Source organism: Haliaeetus leucocephalus, unplaced genomic scaffold (genome assembly GCF_000737465.1).
Source record: "Haliaeetus leucocephalus isolate CR32 unplaced genomic scaffold, Haliaeetus_leucocephalus-4.0 Scaffold251, whole genome shotgun sequence".
Lineage (NCBI taxonomy): Eukaryota > Metazoa > Chordata > Aves > Accipitriformes > Accipitridae > Haliaeetus > Haliaeetus leucocephalus.
Genome location: NW_010972687.1, coordinates 1689839 through 1701577, shown reverse-complemented (window position 1 = coordinate 1701577; position 11739 = coordinate 1689839). Strand labels below are relative to the sequence as shown.

Below are 11739 nucleotides of genomic sequence, written 5' to 3'. Positions count from 1 at the left end.
AACAAATACATAGCCATCCAAAGTGACTCAGTTGAGACCTGTCTGCTGGATGGTCAAGGAATTAGTGGATACTTTTCCTGTGTCAGCTGCACCTAGCTGAGAGATACGAAGTAAGGAGCAGTAGCTGAATCCACAAAGATAGGCGTTTAACTTCCACTTTCATTGTGTGTATTCAGAATTACAGAATAAAAAATTTCCCTTTCTTGCTGCCTTGCCTGAAGTTATCTGAATTTTCTGTGAAAACATCTTTCCACCAGCAAAGTTACCCTGGTACACAAATGTCTACTAGGACATGCACAGACCTGCTTAAAACTTGACTGTTACAAGTGCCAAAAGCCAGGTCACCCAGCATATGCCTAAATTATACTGAGAGTAACAAACTCAGATTCAGGTTTAAATCCTACCAGCTTTAAGTGTGTAACCATTGCAGAGTGTGACTAACACTGTGTGAACAGTCAGGCCAGCGCTCCCTTTTTTCTGTACTAGGGTCCTGGTGGTAAATGGGTTTTGATATGCAGGACTCCAGTTTCAAATGCCTGGTACCAGACTTTTCCCAGTCTTTTCTCTCTCCAGGACACGCCAATACGGCAGCTTGCTCCGTAGATGGCACTTTCTCCTTTTCTCCTGTTTCACTTGCAACAAAGCATCCTTGTGCCAGAGACTGAGCCAATATGACTTCAGAGCCTAGTAATTATACTGAATATTCTTTACAAATGCAGGAAGCTGGCCCTTAGTCCGTACTATGTTTAGTTGTCCCATTACTCTTGACTGTTTGGCAATTGTTAGCTCAGTGCTTAACATACAAGATTTTGCAGATTTCATTTCGATGTTCTTAATATACGCACTTGGATACTGAGAGATCAGGGCACCTCCTGGAAGTGTTAATGGACAGCATGGTGCCTTCTAGTTAGACAGCAGCCCTGAGCACAGGAAATTCTGTGCTGTTTTGTCAGTCTCCTAGGAGTTCACAAGTGTGTTCTAGGAGGGATTTCAATGAAGAAAGTTGGGGGTTTTTTAAGTTTTAATTTAATTGTAGTGAAGCGCAACACATAATTTATATGGGATTGTGGCATAAAAAGTACGATGTTCTCCCAGGCAGACAATGAAATAAAGAATATTTCAATCCTAGGTTAAAATAGGATCATTCCTGGTTCTGCAGTAACTATATCATTGTTCATTCATGTGTTTCTTATTTCACTGACAGACCAGGCAAGTTAAAGTAATGTTGTGCCATCAACTCCTTGAGGCTAGGAACATTTCCTTTATATAAAACTTTCTGCAGGTATTCTTTTGACAGATGATTTTTGTTCATATACAGAGATATATATATATTTTTTTGTTGTTGAGGAAGTGTTTGTATTGCATTATGGCAAAGGAAAAACATATTTACTGTGAAGAGCAAACAAGACCCATCTGTCACAAATGTCATAGCAATAGAATCAGATTTCACAGATAAGCCATTGGTCAAAACCTTCTTGAGATCTACATTAATAACTACATCAAAGATTGGGCTGAATGGCATCCTACCCATTAGCAGGTTATCTGTGGATGACTCCACTCTTTTACACAGATATTTCTTAACAATTTTCTCCCCTTGAGGAGAAGGGAGAAAAATATAAAAAGCTGAAACATAAATTAAATTAAATAAATTAGTTCCTCTAACTTGGCTATGTAGGGTCTCAAATGGCTTCTTCTCCTTTGCTAACTACAGAATATCACTCTAAATATTACTGATATCCAAGGGCTACATTGTGACTTTTTTGCCTTACGTACTTGCATTTCTTTTAAGTCTAAGCTTAGCTATGAATTCTCTGAATCTGCCTGTTATGCTGAATTTGTTCTATGTAATTCTTTTTCTCCATTCTGAATACTTCCTATATATGCTGAATCTCTAGCCTTCTGAGATATGTATTTCTTAAGGAAATATATAAGAAAGAGCTATAAAGCTTAAGAGCTGGACTTCTTTGAAGATGACAGAAAAATATCATAGGTTGGAATGTTTAATTTATTGTTACTTTCAAATGTTGTAACCAGAAGTTCATTCTTACAAATGTTAAAATATCTTTATTGCCTTAATTTTCCAGCCTATTACATAATATGAAACATTATCTTTCTATCTCTGCAAAAGGTTCCGTGTGTTTTTCTGCATCAAATCCCTATCGACTTTTCTGTGGGCATATATTTTCTCCTTTCTCAGTAAGGTTTCTTAATTTACTTTGTAGCTTTGCTTTGATTGTTTCTTTGAGCTTTACTTTTTAAGTCCATAAAGGTTTGGGGAGATAAAATCTTGTCCACCATATTCACTGGAGCCCCTCTGCCTTCAGCTGGTTATTATGAACAAGATTTGACCTTGGCATTATGGATTTTGCTAGGTGGTTGTAGTCCGCTGCCACTCACACTCATGGATTTTTGCATCAGTACTTTAGAGCAGCGGGTTTTCTCACAGAGAGAGCAATGACTAAAAAGTAAACAGATATTTTCTGTTTAATAATGTAGTGTCTTATTTATACAATGAGAATTTTAGTTTTAAATATTTAACTTGTTTCTGGATTCTCTCAACTGGTGTACTCTTTTTTCTGTCATCACATATGTTATACATTTCCCTGGTTGAATACCATTATTAAAAGTCTCACCTTCAAAATAATTTATTCTATGCAGCATTCAGGAGAAAGATTAGTTTTAAAGATGTCCATTTGGTTTGTTTAAAAATTAAAGAGCTAAAATGCATCTTTCAGATAAAACATGCTTTTGGAAGTTAAAGCAGTAACAACATTCAAGCAGCCCTGAGGCAGTAAAGCACCAGACCACAATGAATAACTGGTTCTTCTATACAGAGCCTAGCAATGCTCACAGGAGATGTTTACCTGAATCACATGGATATCCGCACCTGTCAAAATTAATGCTAGTGACAACTGACACCACTAGAAATCTTCAGTTTAGTCTCTTCATGGATGATACTGAAGTTTTTGTACAGGCTATAGAGTAAGCAGGCTGGTCTCTGTCGTTGACAAGTCAGTGCCAGCATGGACAGTGTGGAGTGCTTGATTTAACAGTCAAAAATTATGTCAGACTCTTCTAGATTTGGTGATTGTAGAAAGTTTCCGTCTGTTAGCAATCGATCACTTTAACACACAGGTAGCTTCTCCTGTACAGTTCTTCATATGACATGAAGGAACTCCTAATGAGCTATGAATCTCTTCATTCCAGCTGCAATAGTGACATAAAACCACACAAAAATCTCAGTCAAACTGACTCACCCCACTCTCTTCCCAGGCAGCTGCCCATGTGCTAGGGAGGTAGGCACAGAAGGCAGCAATGAAAGTGCTATGACCTTGGTCTGGACAGGTATGTTTGGTGTGAAGGAGAAGGCATATGTATTTGTCTTATATGTCCAGTATGTCAAAGTTTTAAACTTTCGTAATCTCCTTTTATGAACCAAATTCTGCCATGTTCTGTTCTGGTAAATATATTCCATAATACAATGATTTACATATAAGCTCATATTTCTATATCATTTGCACAAGATTAGTACTTAAATGTAGGTTTTTGTAAGGAAAGTGTTTACAGAAAAAAATAAGAAGGAAGCAAATAGGCAGTAAACATGTGCAACAAAGAGATCTCATAAAAAATTAATCACTTGGTTAAATAAAGTTTAAAAAGTGTCTTCCAGTGTCCATAAAGCCACATACTTAAGTAGCCTAATTTCTAGCAGTGAATAAGCCAGTGGAAGTTAACTATTAAGCCTACATATTAATGGAGGCAGGGAAAAGTGACAGATAAAATGTTGAAGGTTTTGCAAGAGCTCCCTTGTTTACTGGGGGCTAATACATCACATACAGAGAAGAAAACAATAGGAGATAGCGACATATTGTCAGACATGATCTGTCTGACATATGTCTGACAAATACTAAATAAGTAATTTGTATCAGTGAATAGTGTAATGCATGGGCATTTTTCCTTTTGTTAAAGATAATTAAGACCTCTTTGAAGAGGACTACAGTAACTGAGAGCAGGCTGAGGAAGCATATTGTGAATGAAACACACACGTGCCTTGCTAAGTGTAAGGTTTAGGTTCCTGGGATACTTTCTCATGGAGATCGACCTTTCCTTAGTGTTAATGGCACCAATTGTTTCTGTTTGCTTGCTGAGGTCTGGAGAGAAACGTAATGAAACCTAACCTTTCCATCAACAGATCAGCAAAATAGAAGATATGAAACATGTTGTTTATTAGACTGTGAAATTTCTTTAGCTCTATAGAGAGGACTGGGGTTTTTGCCCATTTCTATAGTGCCATGGCTAATTGTCCATGTAAATAACTCCACAATTGTTTTCCTCAATCATATTGAAATTATTATGGCATTCAACATAGCAAGTTAGTTTCATATTAAACAACTCCTTTATGTAGGTGTTAACAGAGAGGCAGCCATGGAGCACAGGGGAGTATGTGCATCAAAAGAAGGAGGATGAAGTAGTGGAAAACTTACTGCTTTTCCCATTGCACATTAGATGCCATAAAGGGAGACTAACAAAGAACCTGTATGTTGGGCTTTTTGTGGAGATGGAATTTGGGTATATGAGCTGGGAGTGCTCCTCTCCTCAACCTCCTTATTATTACTTTGACTGTGATTGTTTCCCCTTACTTGTGATCAAGCCTGACAACAGGCAAACAGCAGGTGGCATAGAGAAGGCACTTTGTACCCAAGGCCTTCTTTGTTGTTCTACTATTTGATGTGGTCTTGTAAAAGATTGCACCTCTTTCTTAATCATGTTGGTTTGCCTTTAGACCCCTACAGCCACAAGAGCATTAATGGTGAGTGCTTGTGTCTCCTTCCTCCTTCAGACCAAATCTCCCTCATAATATGTGGATATGTGGAGCTGTGACTTCAGATTCCTTCTGCTACCTTTAGTTAACCTATACCCAAGGCCTCCCGTATTCAACAAACAGAATGCCTTTATTGCTCAGGACATTAAAATTAAATACTTACATTTATTTTATTTTAGAGAATTTTGAATTAGTACACATAGAAGAAAGAGAAGACTAATTTTCCCTGGAAATTCCCCAATAAAAGAAAACAATAGGTTAAGAATATTGAATAATAATTAGTTTATTAATACTAAATAAGTAATTTGCAATAAGTCTTTACTGTATATACTCCTCTGCTGGATAAATATCTGTAGACAGATTATGATTTTCTTGCATTCATTCATTATCCAAATGTATGCACTGGCATTTTTCCCTTAGTTTGAACTTGACTGATGTGCCATATGAGGGCCCATGCATTGTGCTGAAAATAAGTGCTCTGCATGGATTCTTTTCCTTGAGGATTTCTGGAAATGCAGAAGGCCACAGAATCTTATGCCTTTTAAAGATTTCCATCAACACAGTGGATAAGCAGGGTCAAAGTATCTTTATGTAAGAGTCAGCTCTCTAATAGGCACTGTGCTGCTATGGACATTATTTGTTCATAATAACAGTTCTAAAATTTGTGCTGATGTGTCTGTGCATCGGACATATTTATAGTCCAAATACAATGTTCACATGACACATTTCTTTCTTCACACTCATACAAAGTCTTTCTTGGTTCCTGAATGTAGTAAATTGTGGACAGTATTGCTTGTTCTCACTTGATTCACTTATTTGCCTGTCAGACATTCTTCTCTTCCAAAGGCAATAAATCTCTAATCTTGCTCAAATTTTGCCAGCCTCATACTTGCTGTCACCACATGGTGTTCTCCTCAGTCCTAAGCATGATCACTGTGTGTAATAAGTAGCAATATTCAGAACTAATGTAGAATCCATGTTATTGGAGTCACCAACCTACAAGGAACCCATAGGTAAGGCCTTGACAGCTTGCACCACTTGGCAAAGTATGATGATACAAAGGCATTATTCTGTTTGCCACAGCTGGATTTGTGCTGTTGTATCGCACTATGTTATCAAAGCTTCTTAATAGTCCATAAAAAGGTACTGGTGGCTAAGGGATTTTTCTGCTCTGCTAGCGACAGGATGGTGCCCAGTTGCAGTGGTTTGTTTAATAATTTGAAATGCCTGTCAGAGTTTGTCAAATTGCTCTTTATGTGCAGAGCCATCTTGGATTGGGGTGTATTGAGTATCCAAGCTATTATTTAGTCATAATCTCATACTCCAGATAGTACTATAAGCAATATGAGGATATAAACTAAAATAATAAAACAAACCCTCTCCTTGCTTCTGTCTTTTCTAGCTTGCTTTCTTCTAAATAACCCTCAATACTAATATAGTTTCTTGGAAGAGTTTGCTACTTCTGTTCCACTCCCATCAAGGACAACCTTATTGTATTTTGGTTAATCCTTCTTCCAAATCTCTCTGCAACACCTGCTAGTCATGTGTAAAAGCAGCTGTGGTCTCTTCCTCTTGCATGGACAGTTTATTTTACTGTGTATGAATCATCTTTGTTGCTGCCCTTTAAGGACTGTTTCACGAGTTGAATTTTCAATAGTCAAACCACCTGTCCAATTTTTCATGCAACAAGTGATTTATGTCTTTCCTACAAGACTATGCAGCATTTTATTTGACTGAGTCAGTTTATGTTGTACTTCCAGATCTTTAAATTTTATTTCCAGAGCAGTATATTCATCAAGCCACTGTTGTTCTCTCAGCATAGCAAAGGTAATAATTCAGTCCTTAGGGCCTCCCACTAAGTTCACAGGAAACTATTATTCCCAAATTTTCAGAGACTCTTTTTTTGCTACTTTATTTTGAAGTGGACTTTTCCTAATGAGTTATTTAAATCTCACTTTTCAATAGAGTTATAGGTGGAAGACAATATTAACACCAAGAGAACTAGAGCATGACTTGAATGAGAAGAGGGAGAGCAGAAGGATCAGACAGGACAAATACAATCTGACAGCAAACATGATGATGGAGGAGCTGGGGAAGGACACTTTATCTATTAAACCCTTCATGTTAACTCTTACAGAATTATAATGAGATCTCACAGTGAGATCTTTCAGAAACCCAAGGTGATCCTTAGCTTTTCTTTCATTCCTCCTCAGACTCCTTAGAGTTCTGCTATTGCTCCCTTCCTTTCTCCCTCTTTTTCCTGCACTTGTCTTTTCTGCACTTATCTTTTGTGTCCCAGATGGAATATCCCACTCTCCTCCCCCAAGCCCCTTTGCCTGCCAAGATGTCACATCTTTCAAATTCCTCCCTAAAACCTACTTCATCAAGGAATTTTCACTCCTTATCCAAGCCAGATGCCTTTTTTGCTCTGAATATTTTTTCCATATCTTCTCTTGTCTGTCTTAAGACCTGGATATCTGGCAGTCGAGGATTATCAGTAATTTTCTTTCTTGAGACAGAATGAGAATTCCTTACGGCTTCACTATTTTGACTGAAATAGCCTGAGGATCCCTCTATCATGCTGTTGCCATTCAACAGCTTCCCCCCTCTTAAAAAAAAAGGTGTGTCAGGGGCAGGGATAGCCTCTGTGATGGCAAGACAATGGCTTTTATCACCCCAAATTTCTAGGACTTGCTTTTCTATATGGTATAAAATTGCGTGAAACATAACTTTCCAAGAAGACTGCAAAAGCCTCTCATTGGTCATACATTCATGAAAATTAAAGTAATGCATTCAATAGTATTAAGGGGATAGAAAGGTTGTTCACTAGAAAAAGAAATAGTCCCATTCAAATCTGCTGTGATTTTGCTGTACATTATTTATTCAGGCACCCACTGGCTTGGAGAACTATATGAAAAATATCACCATTTAAATCCAAACATGAAGTATAAATTTAGTAATTGCTGCTGACTATAGCAGTCAGTTTTCAGGGGCTTTGAAAGGAAGTGCAGTAAGTTCATTTCTCTTGTTAATTTTTGTTCTCTGTGAAATGCTGACTACAACTTCCCTAACATTATAAGCAATATTTACATAAACTATTGCTCTTCTCGCGTTTCATCCCAGTAAATTTCAGTGGTGCTGCTTTGGCATATAACAGGCGTAACACGATAGTGATTCCAGCACAGAAAGAAAGGGCGTCCTTAATTACCTGTGTAATATTTGTGGAGTTGAAGTCCTCATTTATTCCTACCCAGACTGGGTGATCATAAGTCACTGTACCCATATGCAGATATAATGCAAAGACATAGCGAAGGTATTTCACCATCAGATGGAGTCTTTCATCCATGAACACAGTTACAAACACGCTTAATTGTGAAAGGACATTTCTTGTTCTTACAGGGAGTTTGTATTATTGCACAATGTGTGCATTGTAGAGTGAAATGCACTCCTGACCTCGAATCTGAGTTAGTAACCAGGCGGCTGAGGAACAAATGGGACTATATTCTGAAATTCGTCTGGGTTGGACATTTTGCCATGCGCTGTGAACTAATGTGCTCTTTTAAGGTAAACTGGACTGTGCAATTTAATGAGCCCTTGTTTGCCTCCTTCAAACATATCTCAAGTGCTTTAGGCAAACACACACATATTGAATTCCTTACACTTACTAGATGCCAAAAGGTGTATCTCTTTACATTGGCATCTCATGGGAACAACTTCAGTGTGTCACCAGATTAACCCAAAGCTATACTTGGCTCTGATGAAAATGTTGGGTGTTTCACTTTGGTTGAATTACAGTCTTTGCCTTCTTTTGCTGTTCTCTCTCTCTCTGTCTCTCATGTGTAATATACACATGGAAACACTTCTCTGACTTATTTTTTGAAAAAAATAAGAACCTAACATCACTACTAGATGCTACATTTTGTTCACATTGAAACATTTAAATTGACAAAACAAGACCATTGCCAGCTTTCTTTTACCTGTAAATAAGAGAAAGACTGTCAATCACGAACTAAAATAGTTTACAATATTGCTGAGAACAGTATTAACATATTTTAGGCATTGTAAAGAAGAATACATACATGCATGCAAGTGTGAAGTTGATCCTTCTCCTATAATACCTCTATTTATGTTGGCTTTTCCCTTTCCGTGGGTTATATTTCAAAGTCATTCTTTCTTGTGCTTGCAGTTGCAGGCAATATAGCCTGGTAGGACTGGATTTGCAGTCCTAAGCTGCCAAAGGACGCTGTAAGGAGATGAGAATCAACTGCCCACGTAGTACACATTCAGAGGGGAGCTGCTTCAGACCAGCCCTAGTCCGCTTCTAAGAGCTGAATGGTTATTAGTGTTTGGATCATACCACACCAAGTGTGCATCTTCTGGCTTAGCGTCATCAAAAAGGTACGCAATTTTGCTCCCCTGTATCACTCTTCCATGTGAACTAAAGAAGGTAAGTGCAGATGATCAGGAATATAATTTCAGCAGCGCATTCCTGATCCAAACCAAAATGCAAATGTAAACTTATTGTCATTTGGCTTATTTATCCTTCTTTGAGACTTCTACAGTTGACTTCAGCAAAAGCAGAATTTAGACAGTAGAGAATTATGATGACCCATACCTGCTCTACATACTACTTTCCAACTCTTTAAGTATTTAATCTTTCGTTGTATCCAGGTTTTCTCTAATACTATGTTCACTACCACCTTTAAAGTCTTTTGGAGTGTTTTGTCATTCTTTTCTCCTCTGCAGCTTATTTCTTTAGATTTTTTTTTCTTTTCCCTTTATTTCGCATTTATTTTGATTTCTGTGCTTCTCTACACTTTCCTCTGCTGAACAATCTCTACTAATTATTGCCACAGTACATTTTTACTTTTGATTCACTCTTCCTTCTTTTCCTTCTTCTATTATTTTGTTACTTGTTTCTTGATATGGGACTGGGATTGGGTTTGTTTGACAACTGTGAATAATGAAATTATTTCAGAGGCATATGTATGGGATGTGGAACTGACACTTTTCAAGAACAGATAATGTAGAGGCCTGCGGAGAGAGATACCTGTGCCACAAGTCTTGTGTCCAGTTCTTCACTTCATGAAAAAAGGCACCCAAGGCATCCAGAGAAGAGTCATAGGGTGAAAGCCTGATCTGGGTTTTGTTTTAATCACCTTATTAAAAAAAAAAAAAAGGCATATCCAGATGAACAAAACCTCTTTACTTTCAATTCTGTGCACATTCTCTATACTTGCTGCTTAAAATTTTGTGGTGCTCTATGTTCTTAGTAATAGGCAGAGCTTGTATGTAAGGTTGTATGTAAGGCTGACCCTCCGTAACAAGAGATGAATTGTAGCTCTGGATTCAGTCTAGAGAAAATATGACCCTGTCAGTAGCAGACTATGTAATTGCTGTACTTGATGTCTGTAGACCACTGTCCCAGAGTTTATATCTGGCTGCTGCTGATGGCGAGTGGCCTTCAGAAGGTGCTGATAGCTGCGCTAGCAGAGAATAGTGAAACACCAAAGCTGCACAGACAGAGAGATCTTAGAGGCTGTGATTAGCTTGGGACACATATCTGCAGAGGGCCTTTATGAGAATAAGCAGCTATATGAAAAAGAGATGGTGAGGAAAAAGGATGAAGGGAAACAATGGACTAGAGGAGGAAAGACGAGGGAGGAAAACATGCAAGTCATAGGCAGGCATATGAGCACAGAAAAAATGGAGCAGGTATAAATCACAAAGGAGATTGCCTTCCCTTATCTCCCCTTCTCTTTCTTATTTCCCCTCAATATTTCTTGCTTCTTATCTGTTAAGGCTTTTTTATATACTTAACACTACAAAGCCAATTGTAGTAGGCTTTTTTCATATAGTCCAGTGTTCCGTATGTTCATATTTTCCCATTTATAATACTGTCAAAGAATTAGGGACTTTAGTCTCCATATAGCCAATACAGTATACTTCTGATGACCTAAACACACCTTTGAGACAGTAGTGCCTCTTTAAGTATATAAAATATGTGCTACATAGTGCCCAGTAGTAAACCAGTGTAACAGAAAAGAGTAACAAAAGGAGCAATATTAGGTTTTGAAAGTGGATTTTAATATTGTTTAATATTTTCCAGATTACATTTGTGTACTACAATGAACAAATTCAGTAGTCTAAGAAATATATCTAAGAGAAGTCTATTATTTTTGAAAGACACAGAAAAGTATCTATCTGCTAATTACTCATAAGTGCTTTTGTTAAGGCCACAAAGAAAAGAAAATACAAAGAAAGCTTGCCATCTAACATTTAGAAAAGCATATAAATTCAAACTGTACTTGTAGAATACATTGAAAAAGGAACATTTTCACAGCACTACAGACACCTTCCGCTGAAAATAAAATGTAGTTCATTCTGAACATGAATTTCAAAATTAGTTAGCTATGTACCAGGCATTAAAGTGTCCTTTTCTCAGTTAATTACATTAAAATTTTCTACATTATTCTTTATACTGTTAATGTAAGCAAGTACTTCTTATACAATCAGAAAGCAAAAAGGTTAATGAATAATTTGGGATGTAAATCTTTCCAGAATTCAGATAGCCTTTTCAGATTCATTTGAAGATGCTGAATTCTGCATCTCAAGCAGCATTATGAGTTCTTCTGTGGGATTTTGATTGTGACAGTCTTAACTTCTGTGTATTCATGAATGCCATATTCTCCCCTAGATAAAAGAGAACCAAGAGCAATATTTATGTTAATGCTTTTTATATGAGTTATGTCCTGGATGGGATTTTCGGTGGTGCTGTGCAATTGGCCAGATGTATGACAAGTATACTGGACATATTCGGAAGACATCTGTGCAGCTAGACTGCTGCTGGAAGCCTTTCAAAAAGCTACAGCAGCTGTCTCCTGAGACAAGTGGGGAAGAAAGCAATTTCATTTCTG

The 11739-nt window shown here is 37.5% G+C and overlaps 1 protein-coding gene across 2 annotated transcripts in view; it reads right to left on the bottom strand.

Moving 5' to 3' along the window:
• Nucleotides 1-11017: 11017 nt before the first annotated feature.
• ALDH1A1 (aldehyde dehydrogenase 1 family, member A1) overlaps nt 11018-11739 on the bottom strand; it is a 56066-nt gene continuing 55344 nt past the window's right edge. For both annotated transcript variants that reach the window (XM_010568593.1, XM_010568592.1), the window contains one exon: nt 11018-11515. In XM_010568593.1, the coding sequence (XP_010566895.1) occupies nt 11443-11515 (73 nt within the window). In that variant the 3' untranslated portion in view covers nt 11018-11442. The remainder of the gene's footprint in view (nt 11516-11739) is intronic.